We start from the raw sequence: 16737 nt of genomic DNA on the forward strand, positions 1-16737 counted from the left end.
CTTCCTGACTGTGTGATCTTGGGCAACTCACTTAACTCCAATTGCCTCAGCACAAAAAAAAAAAGGCTACCCCATTTTCCAATTTAAGCCCAAAGTCATTAGACTGGAGAGAGCCTTTGCCTAAAGTGGATGGAAAAGAGCAAAAACTATCATTTGTGTAGTGATTCAGGGATAAAGGTAGTGGACAGTTAAGTTAAATGGACTTTTAAAATTAACTGATTTACTGAGAGTCACTCAACCAATATATATCAGAGATAGGAGTTGAACTTGGCTCTGGTTCACTGGATTTGGAATCAGAGGGTCTGTTTTCAAATCCTGCCTCTGTCAATTACTTTCAGTGTATTCTTGGGTTTCTCATCTGTAAAATGAAGGGGTTGAATGAGATGATCTTTATGGTTCCTTCCAGCTCTAATTTATAATCTTATAACTCCAAGGCCTGTTCTCTAATCATAATGATGTTATAATTAGAGGTATTCTGGCCTAAATTCACCAAAAAAGGACTCTTCTTTCTAGTCTTTGTCATCTGTTTATTGACTTATTAACTTGATTCCTCAGATTCCCTCGGGATTATAACTTCATCAAAGCTCAGGGCTTCCAAGACACCCTTCTTGTTGTTGATTCATTTTTCAGTCATGTCCAATTCTTTGTGACTCCATTTGGGATTTTCTTGGCAAAGATACTGGAGTAGTTTACCAATTTTTTTTTCTCCAGCTGATTTTACAGATGAGGAACCTAAGACAAATAAGGTTAACTGATTTCCCCAGGGTCACACAGTAATGAGTGTCTGAGGTCAGATTTGAACTCAGGAAGATGAGTGTCCCTGACTGAGACTGGTACTCCATCCAGTGCAAGACCTAGTTGTTCCAAGACACCATTAAACATTGCAAAGAAGATGATTTCCCTCACTGATTTCAGTGTTTATACAAATCTTGCCCATCAGGAAGTTCCTCCCTAAGCCTAAATCTCTTCAGTGATCATTAAACACAATTTCCTCGTGCCTGCCATCAGTGGTGATGGAAGAACAAGCTACTCACCAACCTCTGTTTAGTAATCCTTAATGGATGTACAAATATTTATTAAGTCACCCTTCCAGCTTTCTCTTAGTCTGACTTTATTTAAATGGAGGCTGAGAGTTTTAAGGCAAAGCATTTCAGTCACAAGCACACAGAGAAATAGCAGGAATCCTAAAAGGGGCATCAGTCACTTTGGCCATCCAACTACTCAGGTTAATCTAGACAGATGAGTCTGTTTGCTTTCTTTTGCAAAATTTTAATGGATGGGAGGGAAATTTCCTGGCTATCACCTGGATTAAATAAGTTAAATTAAACTACTCCTGACCTGGGTCAGAGAAAAAAGGAATGAATTCATCAGTCAGTCAATCAATCAAAAAAAGCATTTATTAAGTAATTATTCCATGTCAGGCACTGGCAATACAAAGATAAACACGAAACAGTCCTACCTTCCAGGAGCTTACATTCTACTGAGGGAAACATATACATAGAGTTTAAAAGTGTTTCTCTTTAATGAAGAGACTGTTTCTGCATTTGCAAAGAGAAATGTCAAAATCCATTCTCCTATTTCAGGCAGGTCAGACTTCCTGATGATATTACCCTGACTGAGGTCCCCAGGAGAAGCTATGGATTTTATAGGGTCGTACCTCATTCTCTCAGTTGGTTATCTGTCTCTAACGATGGATAATGGGGATTTCGAGGGGGGAGAGAAGAGGGAGCAGACTTGGGGCATATGTGAAGCCTCAGCTGACTGCACATTTTAGCTTCATCTCCCTTTCATTCTTATGCTGTTTATTTTTGGTTCATCACTCAGACTGACAGGTGAAAGTCTGTGTTAGCTGGCTGAGGTGGGTTTCATACTGTGCCTTGAGTCAGCGCTCTGATGTTCCCAATGAAACAAAGAATTGCAGAGGAAAGAACAGATGGGCTAGATGAAATATGGGGAGGTTTAAAAACCCCTTCTTCTTAAATATAGAGAATAGTATATGCCCATTCTGTCTCCTGCTCCATTCTATTGCCCAGGCTATCCCCTACCCTACCCCATCCCACATCGAACCTGGAAGACATTCCCTCCTCACCTCTTAGAATTCCTATTTTCCATCAAAGCACAGCTCAGGTGCTGTCTCCTCTTAAACAAAGCATTTCTCAATTCCCCAAAATGGTTAGCGATCTCTATTTTTTGAAATTATTTTGAGTATAATTTTAATTTACTTAGTGTACCCATATCCTCTTGGAAGTTCCTTGAAGAAAAATGTTTTTGTCCCTTGTATTCTCAGTGCCTAAAATAGTGTCTTCTTTTGCACATGATTATTATTCTTATTATTTGATTGTGACTCCATTTGGGTTTATTTGGAGTTTTTTGGGCAAAGATACCGGAGTGATTTGTCATTTCCTTCTCCAGCTCATATTACACAGGAGAAAACTGAGGCAAATAGGGTTAAGTGACTTGTCCAGGGTCAAACAGTTAATAAGTGTTTGAGGCCAGATTTAAACTAGAGAACATGAGTTTTTCTGACTCCAGGCCTGACCCACTATTCATTGCACCACTTAGCTGCTCATTGCTTACGATACCACCCCTTCTACTAATAGCTAATATTTATATACAGCTTATCATGTGCCAGGCACTGGACTAAATGTTTTACAAATATTATCTTATTTGATCCTCGGGACCACTCTGGGAGGTAAGTATTATTATCATCCCCATTTTACAGATGAAAAAACTGAGGCAAACAGAAATTAAGTGACTTGCCCAGCACTGTATAGCTAGTAAATGTCTGAATTTGAATTCAGTTGTTCCTAACTTCAAATCTAGTGCTCTATCCACTGTACTACTTATCTATTTGTCCTACCACTTAATAAATGTTTATTAAATTGAATTGAACTTTCTCTGGAGTTTTCTCATGAATTATACAGACATGCCCATTTTAGGAGAAAATATTTTGTTGGGAACCCCCAGACCCTCCATCCCATTTCTCTTTTTCCCTTAATCAAGGTTTTAGAATAAAAATCTATTCCTAGGAGCAGGATCAGCTAAGGTCAGTCTCTATTCTTTAAGTCCTGAATACCATGGCAATTTTGCCAGCCCCCAACTGGGAACATATGGTCTATTCTCTATATATACTACTTGAAGTATACTCCCTATTGCAAAGTTTCGTTAAATACACTCTTTTAGTGAGGGGAGGAGGAACCTCAGCATAGCTACAAACACCACAATGCTCATTATTTCCCAGTGGTTTTCCTTGGAGAATGGGGGTGTATTTTGGGGGAAGCCCTGCCCAGGAGGACTGGGGAAGATCCTTCTCTGGATTTCTGTAGTCTAGGGGTACCTAGACTTTGCCATGATTCCACCTTTCCATCATCACTCTTGAGCCCTACACTGATGTCATCAGCTTCCATTTTCCCATTCTTCCCATCTTCTTCCTTGTTGGTTCCTTCCAGGGAGTGCATCCCTTCACCATTATTTGCCACAGTCCAAACAGCTTCTTGTTCACTCAAGTCTTTCTCTCCTGACCATATTTGGATCAATGGATTTTTCCACTTTCTGGCACCAGATTTTGAGTTGAATTCATATGTTTTGCCAGTAACTAGAAGAAAAACAGAGCAGCAGTTAGGCCTATTTCTTCTCAAAAGAAGCAAACCAGAAGCTCTGAATGACTAAATGATATACAAGTCTTGCAGATAAACAGAGGCCATTCATTAGTCTAGAAAAGTCTCCCTAACCTGTCCCTTCCAAAGATTACACAATTTAGACAATACAGGAAATTGAAGAAATTAAATGAACAGCCTATAATTCATAGTTACTGCCTGTGAGAACAATTCACAGTTTGTGAATTGATTTTGAGGCTCTAGGCCAAAGGTTCTTAATATTTACTTTTGCCAAGGACCCCTTTGGCAGTTTGACAAAGCCTACAGACACCTTCTCAGTATAATGTTTTTAAGTGCACAAAAACAAAAGACACAGGATTACAAAGGGAATCAATGGTGAAAAAATAAAGACATTTTCTCCCGTTCAAATTTCACATATTTCACAAGGGATATTTGCTAGTATATATTTAATAGCCAGCTCCCCCCAAATGCATGACACTTTGAAATTTAACCTCTTATTGACATTTTCTCTATTCCTTTCCCTAATCTAGATGATTTTTTTTAAAAAGCCATTTACATCATTTGCCAATTTCCAAGATGTAAATGTTCACGTTGAAAATTTAACAATCAGTTCTCTCGAGCTAGTCTGAGATAACTCCAGCACACTCACTCCTGACCCCTGAAGTCTATTCCTAGACTCCTTGGAGATCCAAGGACTCCAAGTTAAAACTCTTTGCTCTATGTCCATCTTGAAAAGAGCGTTTGGAATTTTGTATTTAACAAGAACTTGGGATAATTCAAATTTCATTTTTAGTGGGAACCTTATTACTTCTCAGAGTTTCTTTTAATTGGTTTTGTTTTTAAAGGGAGGGGTCTTCATCATTGCTATGATAAAGTAGGTACCTATGTACATGTAGCACATACACATACAAAGAGAATCCATTCTCTTTCATTTTTTTTTTTTATCATATATTCATCACATAGGGCACCCGTCTTCACCCTGAATATGTATATTTCCTGCATCAGGTTTCCCTCTAGGGAAACAATAGGGTCAGGGAAGACTCCACTGGTGTCACTTCCCTGAAACCACGGAGGCTGTCTGCTCTGGATTCCTCCAGCACTTATGCTAATGTGGGCACATTATGGTAACAAGTACCTAATAATAGAGGGAAATTTAATTCCAACTGCAGCCTCTTGCTGGAGAGGAGCCATTCTCCTTCAGAGGACTGAAGCATTTTGCATATGAAGGTGGCCAAGAGCCAAAACACTTGCCTCCTGAATTTGGTTTCCTTCCCTTTATTCCCATGTATAATTGAGCCTTTGTAAGTGGCAGGAATGTGTGTAAAGGAGCTAAATCTGGTGGCTGATTTCCGGGAGGTTATGAGAGCTCAGGGAGACTGGCTTTACCTTTCATTTATCTTTCCCAACCAAAGGGATTCTGAACTGTGCTATCTGGAAATGCTCATACATTGAACACTGCATTTTACCTATAGCCCAACTATCTACCCAGTGAGAAAAATGGATTCATTCTGCATCTGTAAGGGGAAAAAATATGTTCTCAGAGGGCACCATTCTCAGTAAGTGGCTTATTTCTTAGGGGAAAAGGGAAGAAGAAAATATATTGGGGTTTTTTTGCCTTATCAAGCAAATAAGCAAGGATTTATGAAGCACCTACTATGTGCCAGACACTACGTTAGACAAATACAAAAAAAGAGAGAAAGAGACAGACAGGCAAACAGAGACAGAGAGGTAAGGGGAGAGAGAGAGATGGAGGGAGGAAAGAAGGAAGGAAAGGAGTCCCCAGCTTTAAGGACCTTACATTCTCTTGGCTGAGCTTACCAGCAAACTAGCCAAAACGGTGGATAGCTTAGTGACTGTGAGAAAGTCACTTCTTTACCCTGACTCTTAATTTCCTCATCAGCAAAATGGCAATAGTATGAAGCCTTGGGGTAGACTAGGGGTTGGATTAAGTGATTGCTAAAGTTCTGTCTGGACTATTGCAATAGCCTTCTGTTTCACCTTTTTGGGTCTGCTCTATTCTTTCCTATCTATCATTCACAGAATTGCCAGATTAATATTCCTAAACCTCTCCCTCCAATAACTCTTTATTTTCTCTTGGGAGGAAACAGGCCCTCAATCTGGCCTTGAAAGTCATATACAATATCTTTTACTACCTCTCTTTCCAAACTTATTACTCTCCTTTATATATATAGTTTACATTCCACTCAATTCAATATACAAGGCTCCCATTTCTCAGCTTTTTCTTCAAGTTCAACTTTCCTGAGGTTCCCCCGACTTTAGAGTGCTATTGTTCTAACAATCTGTCCATCAATGATTGTAAAACTCTTCTGGCCTAGGAATATAATAATATTTCTTCCCTTAGACTTTAGGGAAGATATATGAGGGATCCTGAGATGCTCTGACCTTAGAGTGCTATTATTCTAACAATCTGTCTGTCCATGATTCTAAAGTCTTCTGGCCTTAGAATAGTCCTACAAACATTACTGATTGTCAGACAGATAACCAAATTCAGGAGACAATAGTGCATAGACTAAGAGCAGAGAGACTACTGCTCAAACCTACCTGTTTAGGTAGTGACATTATCAGTGACATGAATTGGATAACTTTCTCTTCTCTCTCTCTGATCTTTGCTGAATTCTTTTGGAACTTAGCCCACTTCAATTGGCATTACAATTACAACAAACTTTGCCCCTTGACTTGGAGATGGGTTCAGACCTGCAAATTCTTTTGAGACCCCTTGCTACACCGGTCTGTGGCCCGAACCCCTTAGGGTCCCTTCTGACCCTCAACACTATGGGGTAGATACTATTAACACTATTAATTTTAAAGCTAAAATAATAGAGACAAGCAAGGGGTATGGGATTTGTCTAGGGTCCCAGAACTGGAGAGTGTCTAAGATAGGAATTGAACTAGGGTCTTATTAACTTCAAGTTTAGAAATCTAATCACTGGGTCACCTAGATGGCTTTCCAACGAGACATAATTTGCCAAACTCTTACTTTGGAAATATTGGTTATTATTAAAAGTGTTTTTCTCACCATTATCCTGTGAGGTAAGCAGTATAAGGATTATTGTTTCCCTTTTTACAGATTTGGAAACTGAGGCTGAGAGAAATAAAGTCACTTGTCCAGCACTAAACAGCAAGTGTTGAAGCTGAGATGTGAATTCGGTTCTTAAAATTCTAAGATCCATGTTCAATATGCTATACGCCATATTGCCCTCTTTTATAAATTAGCCAAGTAGAACCCATATGGAAAAATCAAACATTCTCTTTGGAAACAGCAAGACAGGAACAACAAATGATGTGAAAAAAATGAGGGTTTGCTGAACTTTCATTTCATTTATCAATCATGGTACCATCTCCTTTTAAAATGGTATTTCCATTTATATTACCTGGGTCTAGGGCTTCTCCATCAAAGACAGTGTTAATCTTGGTCATTTCCTAAGGAGACAGAGAGACGCACAATGTGAAATAAAGCTAGGCACTGACCCAAGAAAAGGCTGTCATTACTCTGAGAAATTCAAACCTGGGTGAGTTTGGCAGCCAAGCCACATGGTACCTCTGCCTGCTGAATGCTCAGCAACTGAGCTCAATCAGGAAAAAGCCACAGAGACTTCTGCAGGCCTGCCTGGTGCTCAAGTGAGAACTAATCGTGTCTGACAGACTAAGTGACTCTGAATAGGCAATCAGAGAGGGTCACCTCCTCTGGGCAAGGGGCCTAGGAGCTCCCTGGTGGGAGGTGGGTGGAATCAGAACTGGGGAGGGGTGCCTAATAGACTCCACCAGGGAGGGAAAACACTTTTCAGGCATCTGTTGCCAACAGGGCTGTGCTTGAAGAACCAGGAGCCTATTCATGCTGGAAGGAACACTGAGAGCGTGTAGTTCTACTCTCCCCCATTACATTATTATTATTATTTTTTAACATAAGGAGGACCAGAGATGCTGAGTGACTTCCCCAATCTTACACAGCTATGGCATTTTCCTGACAAAAAATTCAATGGACTTTCTATCCCATTTAATACCACTTAAACCAATAGTGACGATCCTCTCCAGGGGCTGCAGCCTGTGGCGCGTGCCGCCCTCCATGCATTCCATATGGCTCCACAGCTGGCTAAGAGTTTAAAAGACCTAGGCAGACGGAAGCTCTCTAGTCCTGGCTTTTAGGGTTTGGAAAAGAAGTATTCAGATCAAGGGAGACAATAATCCTACTGTATTTAAACTGGTCAGACCATGGCTGGAATAATGTGTTCAGTTCTGGGCACTTTGACAAGCTGAGGTACATTCAGAGGAGGTTAACAAGGATGGTGAAGGGTTTCAAAGCAGCATGAGAGAGCAGAGGCTATCTTTTTATTTTTCTTTATCTCTTAGCACACCGCCAGGCACAGAGTGGATACTTAAATGTTTATTGACTGACTGATTGACAATGTCACATGAGGAAGGAACTGGGGAGATGAAGATGAAAGAGTTGCCTTCACTTTTGGAAGAGTTGCCTGGTGAATGAGGGATTCAATTTATTCTGCTCATTTCTGATGGATAGAAGCAGGTTCAAGAAGTAGAAGTTAGAGACAGATTTTTGGCTCAATATAAAGGAGAAGTTCTTAATAATTAGAGCTGACCCAAAATGGAACAGACTGCTTGGTGAAGCAATGAGTTATCCGTCATTGGAATTACTCAAGCAGAGGCTGAACAACCATGCTTTGGGGATATTAGAGAAGGGGTTCTGCAGTGGGGGGGCGTGCTAGATGTCAATTCACGCCAAAAGCTAATAATAACAACTCTTTCTATCTTGGAGGATTTTGAAGTACTTCCCCTCCTACACCTTATGAAGGGGGTGGTTCAAGTATTATCACTGACATTTTCCAGCTGGGGAAACTGAGTCCAGAGAGATGATTAGAGGAGAGGAGGGAAGAGGAGCACACAAATAATAAGTAATTGTGGGTGGTAGTATACAGTTGTAGTAATGTTGTTCAGTCACATCTGTCTCTTTCTAATCCCATTTGGCATTTTCTTGACAAAAATACTAGATGAGTTTCCATTTCCTTCTCCAGCTCATGTTACAGATGAGGAAACTGAGGCAAACAGGGTGAAGTAATTTGCTCAGAGTCACACAGCTAGCAAATGTCTGCGGCTGGAGTTGAACTTAGGGAAGATGAGTCTTCCTGACTCTAAGCCTGGCATTCTAATCACTGTGCCACCTGGCTGCCCAGTAGTAGTAGCAGCAGAAGGATTTGAATTCAGGTCTCCAGATTCCATGGCCTTTATTCTGGATGCCTGTTTAAAAAGAGCTAGGACTGATCATATAAGAAAGAAAGTCATGTCCTATTTGTCAGCTGGTCATGGGCAATGGAGCCTTGTTGATTAGATTCTGACAGATAATTAATAGCTAATGGGCATTCAGCAGTCAGGAGGAACCTTAGTATGGTCAAATGGACCCTTGATTTGGAGCCTAGGGGTCCAGGGATTCCAATCCCAACTTCTTCAATTAGGATCTGGGCATACCATTTAATGTCCTGGGTCTCAGTTTCCTCATCTGTAAAATGGGGATAATAATAGCACTACTTCACTAAGTAGTTAGAAGGATCAAATGAGATAATCTTTGTGAAACGCTTTGCAAATCTTTAAGCACTCTACAAACACTAGCTATCATCATCCGTATTATTAATATTAGCCTTCATAAGGATGACACATTTACTCCTCCTGCTCCTTGACGTCTCGGACTGGCGGGTCCCTAGTCGCTCTCCTGCCAAATCCTCAGGTTTCTGCCGGGCTGGTGGGGTAAGCGCCCCTTCGCCCGAGGGAATCCGAGGGGCCCCCCGGGCGCCGTGCAAGCCTCCTGCCCTTTGCCACACACAGAGACAGCCAGGTGGGCAGCAGCTGGCTCACCCCTCTGGCCAGTCTGACTGCTTAGGCACGCACACCGAGGCAGCTGCCACCCATCTGCCTCCTCAGCCTTTGCATTGCCATTCCCGTTTCATTTATCTCCCAGCCCTTCTTCCTCAGAGTTACTGTGACATAGTCAAGCCAAGCGTGAAAGACGAGCAGGGACACGCTGGCTGTGCGGCCCCCCGCCCCCGCCGCCGCGCGGCTTTCGCCGAGATCACCAAAGCGTGGGATTGGAAGGCACCTCCAGCGCCTTTCCCCGGCCCGAAGCCCCTTTACAGCGTTCCCGGCGCTGCGTAGCCAGCCTCTGCTGGGAGAGCTCGAGGGAAGGCGAGCTCACGCCTTCCTGAAGTAGCACCTTCCACTCGGGAGAGCTCCGATTTTCTTCTTTCTTTCTTTTCTTTCTTTTTTTTTTTTTTTTCCTTTGGGGGGGTGGGTGGGAGGGGGGAAGCATTTCCTTACAGGTAGCCTAATTCTGTCCGATGACAGCTGATCCACCCCCACCCACCGCCGGCCCTTTGCTCCTAGTTGTGTTCTCCAGGCCGGAGGAGCATTCTAATCCCTCCTCCATGTGACAGCCCTTCAGACTCTTGAAGATGCCGGTTATGCCGCCCGCCTCCCCATCCTCCCACCCCGACACCGGACGCTGCTCTGCTCCGGGGTCCGAGCTCCGGTTCCTTCACTTGGTCTTTGCACCGCCCGGCTTTCAGCCTTCTGCCATCCTGCCCGCCCACCGACTGAGATGACTTCTAGCTTGTCAAGGTCTTTGCTGAAATAGAGTACCTAGAACAGAACACGGTCTGGACAGCAAAGAGCACCCGGGGGTAACTGACTCCGAGCTGAACACTATGCCTTGGTCCCATATTTTGTTTTTCAAAACTACATGCAATGAAAGTCCCATCTTGTTACTTATTTTTGAATCCCCAGAGCTTAGCACAGTGTCTGGCATATAGTAAGCTCTTAATAAATGCTCAGTCTCCAATTTCCTTCCCCCCTTTCCTTTCCTTTCCATCCCGCTTCCTTCCTTCCTTCCTTCCATATTTTCCATTCTTCCTTCCTTCCTTCCTCCTTCCCTTCCTCCTTTCCTCCCTTCTTCCCTTCCTCCTTCTATCTGTCCCTCTCTCCTTCTTTCCCTCTCCCCTCCCTTCCTTCCTCCTTTCCTTCCTCCCTCCCTCCCTTCCTCTTTCTCTTCCTCCCTCCTTTCCTCTCTCTCACCCTCTCTCCTTCCCTCCCTTCCTCCCTACTTCTCTTCCTTTCTTCTTTCCTTCCTTTTTCTATCCTATTCCTCTCTATCCTAGACAGAGATGATCTCAGGCCACAGAGTGGAGGCCAAGATTAATTTCCTCAGGTTCCCATCTCCTCTCCTGGTCTCTCCTTATACCAGACACTAGTGTTTCCATACAGCCTCTCAGATTCCCAGAAGGTATTCTCCATGGACTTGCTTTCCCTTCATTATTCCTGTGCTCATACCTTCCCAATGCCCTTAAAAACTTCCCTGTCCCATGACCTTGAAGATCATTTCTCCTTTCTGAACTAAGCAATCATTTAAGAAGCATTTATTAAGCATTTAACTACGTGTAAGTGGGGTAGCTGATGGCCCAGTAAAAAGAGCACTGGTCCAGCAGTCAGGATGACCTGAGTTCAAATCTACCTTTAGACATTTCTTCAATGTGTGATCTTGGGCAAGTCACTTAACCCTGTTTGCCTCAGTTTCCTGATCTGTAAAATGAACTGAAGAAGAACAAACTACTCTAGTATCTGCACTGGGTATACAAAGACAAAACACACACACACACACACAGAGAAAGCAAAATAGTTTCTGCTCTCAAGGAGCTCACAGTCTGATGGGGGAGACAATGGAAATAATCTTGTGTTGTATAGCAAATTGATGAGTACGTAGGTAACGCTCTGACTGGGACCCTAGAGGGGTCAAATTTTACTAGAAAGGTAACCAACTATTCCACCTACCCTTTGAGTTAACACTGGCCATGAGCTCAGAGGAATATTATTTAAATTTTAATCATTTGATCAGAAGGATAAATTTTCAATTTCTTATGTATCTGGGAATGTATTCAATAACTAATGCCAGTTTTCTTTTGGCATCAGCAAAGTGCTTTAGATTTAAAGTTCTTGGAGAGCAAGGTCTGTATATTTTTGATAAATTCTTTTATATTATGATATTTAGAAGTCTAGCATATATAGGACGGTTGAGAGGGCTGAACTTGGAGTCAGGAAAATGAGGGTTCAAATGCTGTCTCTAACATATGCTATCTGGTAACCTTAGACAAATCAGAGAATGGCTCAGTGTCCAGATTATTTTCTGACTATAAGCTACAGTAGTTGCCAATTTGCATTAGTAGAATGTCCCCATACAAGGAGTTCTCTGGATGTATAAAATAGTCAGTTTTGACCAAAAAAATTTGTGTTAGGACTGGTGAAACATCTAGGACATTTGGTGATAATGCTTTGGACTACCTAAGTGTGCAAATGTGGTGAAAGTGGTGAAAGTGGTGAAAACCCAAAGATTTTATAGCTCCTGCATCAGAAGAAATATATGCTGTTTTCCTTCCTAAACAAGAGATGAAGATTAAAGCAAGATACTAATTATTACTATATTTTAATTCCTCACTTCTTATTCTTAAGGCAGAAAAAGATAAACATAACCTGTTTCACTCTTCCATGATCCCTTATTCTGATAGTCCTTTAAACTTTCCCTTTTTAAACTTAATCCTTATTTTTTCAATTAACAAAATTAATTTTTTTTCTGCTTCCTACCCCAGCTTTTAAACTTTTCTAAGGCTCTTTGATTTGCAGTCTCTTGTGAGATTCTTACATCCCTGAAAGGAAAGTGAAACAAGCATAATTACTCATTTTACACATTTTACTAAATGACTTGCCCAAACTCACAAAACTTTTTTGAGGCAAAACTAGGCTCAGAATCCAAGTTTCTTGACTCAAAAATCAGCCCTCTATAACCATACTTCTTTTGACCTCTGCCCATTTTATAGAAGAGGAAATAGGAATTGAGAGGCTAAGTTCATGGTTAGATCTGGGACTAAAATTCAGGTTTCCTGACTCCTATAGCACCATACCCTTTCTATATTTCCTTTCTATAATGCTCTGGGAGAGCAGAGAAATAGAGTCTTTCTAAATGCTGAAGTGGAGTTCTGATCATTAAGCATCACTTCCCCATCCCACTTACTCTCCTGGAGGGCTGATGGAGATAATAAACACCACTATTCAATATTTATGAAATCCAGTTCTTCTGCAAATATATCACAAGACATGTTCAGTGGAGGGAACCAATTCTATCAAGAGCTCGTCACACAGCAATCTGTTCCAGTGACCAAGTACAAGCATCTCACTGAATAACAAACACCCCCAGAGGATAACGCAGAAAGGCTGGTTTGGGAAGAAAACAACAACATCCTCGAAGGGGATTCATTCGATGAATGGCGGCACTTACCAACACAATTTCTCTCTTTGCCTTCTTGGTTTCTGCAGGGAAGGAGACAGATGAAAGTCAAGTTTCATGCACCTGCCTCCCTTTAAAATCCCACCTCCCACAGTGGGGTTCCCTTAAGCAGGCTTCCAGCTCAGTGTTGCAAACATAGCAAAGAATTTATCAGCTCATGAAAATGTTTTAGCAGCCTGTCGTCCTTCCTGGAAATGAAATCTATATTTTCCCCTTATTCTGCCTGGCACACTGGCAGCATCAATTGGGGGTAAGTGGATACAAGTTTTTTTTTTAATAGATCAAAACCAAGAAGGACAAATCAGGTTAATGAATTCCCCAGTCATCATGGAATCTTGGTATAGAAGATAAAGGGTTGGATTTAGGGACAGCAAAAACTGAGTTTTAATACCACCTCAGATACTTGCTTAGTGTAACTTTGGGCAAATCACTTCCCTGAGCCTCAGTTTTCTTATCTGTAAAATTCCTGGTTGGATTCGATGACCCCTGATGTTCTTAAATTTATGACATTTCCCCCCTCACCCACTTCTAATCTCTATCTCACAAAGCAAAGTGTGCAATCTCAGACCATAAAATTTGTAGATTTAGAGGTCAATAGATCTTAGAGTTTATGAAGCATCACCTCATCATTTTAAAATTAAGCAAGTGAGACAAAGAGCTTTGACCAAGATCACAGAGACAATGAGCAGCAGAGCCAAATTCAAACTCAGATTTTCTGATTCCAAATATCTCTCTCATTCTCTCCCCTCCCTCCCTATCTCCCTCTCCCTGCTATATTCTTTAGCCTTTGACCTGCTTTTGTGTACCCATTTTCAATAGACATCCTTTAAGTCTGGGAATCCCATAAAAATGTATGAAAAAGGGAAAGAATGATGATCCAGAGAAAGAGAGGGCTCCAGTGGGGGAAATAAAAAGTTAAATAAATAATAGTTTTAATTTGCCTTTTTATTTACTTCTTACCTACTAACAGATCTTAAGAAGTCATTTTCCCTCAAAATTATTTTTTTGTATTGAGTTACATGAAGAGAGTAGGAGCTAATCTCCTTCAAACTCAGTCCCTGTCTATGCATAACTCATCAAAAAGGAATGGGAAAATAAAAGATAATTTGTTTTCAAGTGCACAGGAGGCATGGAAAGAGAGTGAGTTTCCAAGTCAGAGGAACTTGGTTCATATTCCAGCTCTGTTCCTTCTGATCTCTGTAATATAAGGCAAATTATCTGACCTCCATGAGCTGAGTGAAAAGTGAGGGGTGGAACTATCGGCTTAAGTGCCTTCTAGCTCTCAGTTTATGATCCTATATTCTGCTTGAAGGGACACTTTGCCCAGCATGTTGCAGTATCAAATGCTCAATCAGTAAAGGGAATCTAAGATGCTCCATAAATATAATATTTGTTGATTTGGTTGATTAAAATAGGTATCTACTTCACGCACTTGAAAATGTCTTTCTGTTCTCTACCTCCATTTTTCCTCCCACCATTATTCAACAGCTTAGGGCAGGCATTAGTTGGCACGATACCTTATCAAGGTTGAAGCCATAGAGATAAAATATTATCCCCATTGAACCTGTCTGTTCATAGATTTGGAAATGGAAGGAATCTTCGAGGTCATATAATCCCACCCCCTTATTTTGTGGTTAAATAAACCAAGACTTCCCCTTTGAACCCAGGTCTTTAGACTTTCATTCAATACTCTTTGAATCCAGGTCTTTCGACTCTAAATCCAGTACTCTTTCCAATACACCCTGACAATTACCTTTTCATCGCAGTCTTATTCTAAAGAATTTTTCTTCCTTAAAAAAGTGAGTTTTAAAAGGAGGGTAAGAACTATGCTCTTTCAAGTTCTGCCCCAAGTACATGGTTCAGTTAAAACACACTTTTAATTCTTTACACAAACTTTCATTCCTTGCAAGGGATTGCCTTCTAGGTGCTCAAATGAAATCCAGCAGGTGCCCTAAGCCTAACAGACACATGCAATTGAAGGAGTCCTGGCTGCTTAGCAACACTGGCTCATCTCTGTTTTGCACAAATGTCTGGAATGCACTCCTGTCTTCCTTCGGTCTATAAGGTAGAAATCCCTAGGTGCCTTCCAAGTGTAGTTCAGGTGCCGCATCCTCTGGACACCTTGCCTGACCACCCCAGCTTTGAGCCCTCTCTCCCTCTTGAAACTGATAACATATTACTTTGTATTTCACTTATTTGCATGTATGTTGTATCTCCTAATAAAATATAAACTTTTAAAAAATGGAGATGCTTTCATTTTTACCTGCCTTGTTCATAGGAAGTATTTAATAAGATCTTTATTGAATGATTATTATCAATGATAACAATAATAACTAACATTTACATAGCACTTTACAGGCATTTCATTTGATGCTCAAAGCAACCCTTGGGGGTAAGTGTTATTATTACTCCCATTTTGCAGATGAAGAACCTTAAGTAAATAGAGGTTAAATGGCTTGCCCAGGAAACATATAATATGTTTCTGAGGCTGGATTTGAACTCAGGTCTTGCTTATTCCAGATTCAGCCTTCCAACCACTACCACCACTACCACCATTATCACCATCTTCTCTTCCTTTTTCTCCTTCTCCTTTTTCTTTTCCTTGTCCTCTTTCTTTCTCTTCTCCTCATTCTCATCTCCTTCCTCCTTCCTTAATTCCACTTCCCCTTCCTCCTTCTTCCCTTCCTCCTCCTCCTCCTCTTCTTCCGCTTTTCCCTCCTCCTTTTCCTCTTCCTCCTCCTCCTTTCTACTGTGTCTTAAGGTTTAATAAGCACTACTCTCTCAGGCTATACTTTGACTCTTGCTTTCCTCCAGATGCTCATTATGTAATTCAATTCAATTCAATTCAGTTCAATTCAATTCAATTCAATTCAGTGCAGTGCAGTGCAGTGCAGTATTTATTGAGCATCTCCTCAAAGCCAGCCACCATGAGAATATGTATTGCCCTTTTATCCTCCACTGAGCAGAATTCTTTTCTTGTACACCCACCACATCCCAGAAGCCAGTAGAATAGACAGCATACATACCTTCTTTTTTCACCCTATGACAAAATAAAAGATTGACATTAATTACCAAGAGACTATTGCACATCACTACACACATAACCAGACGGGCTTCTTTGGGGAGCTTCCTTCAGAAATACAATATTTCTTCCTCTGGCAATCTCATTTGATAAATGCTGCCTGTCTTATCATATTACAACTCATTTTCAGACAGATCAGGCTTAGTTCAGAATTTTTTGCATGTTTCCTTTTATTAACTAAACCATATTAGAAATGATTAGCTTTGGGAGCGTGTGAAAATGGCCAGATTAATTTGCACATTTAACATAAAATCAGGAATTGCATGAGGTCCTGGTTTCCCAGGAGCACCTCCCGTTCCTATCCTGAAACAGGTACTGTATCTAAGCCCCACCACGGATCGCTGCCATGTTTATCAGACTAACAGCCACTCCTCTCCTTTCTATCATGTGACAGTAATTTCCCCAAGATGGTGTGGTAATGGAAGGGACAACTCACACCAAATCCTCGTGCTTTTCGTGGTGTCATTCACCTGGTGATTTCAAACCATTTGAAAAATACTAGAGAATCTTCGGAATTTTTCTGTGGAACATGGTTATTAACACACACACACACACACACACCTTTTTTTTTGGGTCTAAATCTATGATTTCAATGGGGATCTCCAATGTGAAAATAACTTCCATTGACGCAATTATTCATCTGTAATTTATAGATTTATAGAGCTGCCTGATGTACTGAGAGG

The 16737-nt window shown here is 41.2% G+C and overlaps 1 protein-coding gene across 1 annotated transcript in view; it reads right to left on the reverse strand.

Moving 5' to 3' along the window:
• Positions 1–1378: 1378 nt before the first annotated feature.
• Positions 1379–16737, reverse strand: part of CDHR3 (cadherin related family member 3) — a 94468-nt gene continuing 79109 nt past the window's right edge. Inside the window, exons 16-19 of the mRNA XM_052000961.1 lie at positions 15999–16012; positions 12964–12995; positions 7010–7058; positions 1379–3595 (exon numbers count right to left, since the gene is read on the reverse strand). Of these exons, the coding sequence (XP_051856921.1) occupies positions 3231–3595; positions 7010–7058; positions 12964–12995; positions 15999–16012 (460 nt within the window). The 3' untranslated portion in view covers positions 1379–3230. The remainder of the gene's footprint in view (positions 3596–7009; positions 7059–12963; positions 12996–15998; positions 16013–16737) is intronic.

The sequence above is a fragment of the Antechinus flavipes genome, chromosome 5, assembly GCF_016432865.1.
Source record: "Antechinus flavipes isolate AdamAnt ecotype Samford, QLD, Australia chromosome 5, AdamAnt_v2, whole genome shotgun sequence".
NCBI classification, from domain to species: domain Eukaryota; kingdom Metazoa; phylum Chordata; class Mammalia; order Dasyuromorphia; family Dasyuridae; genus Antechinus; species Antechinus flavipes.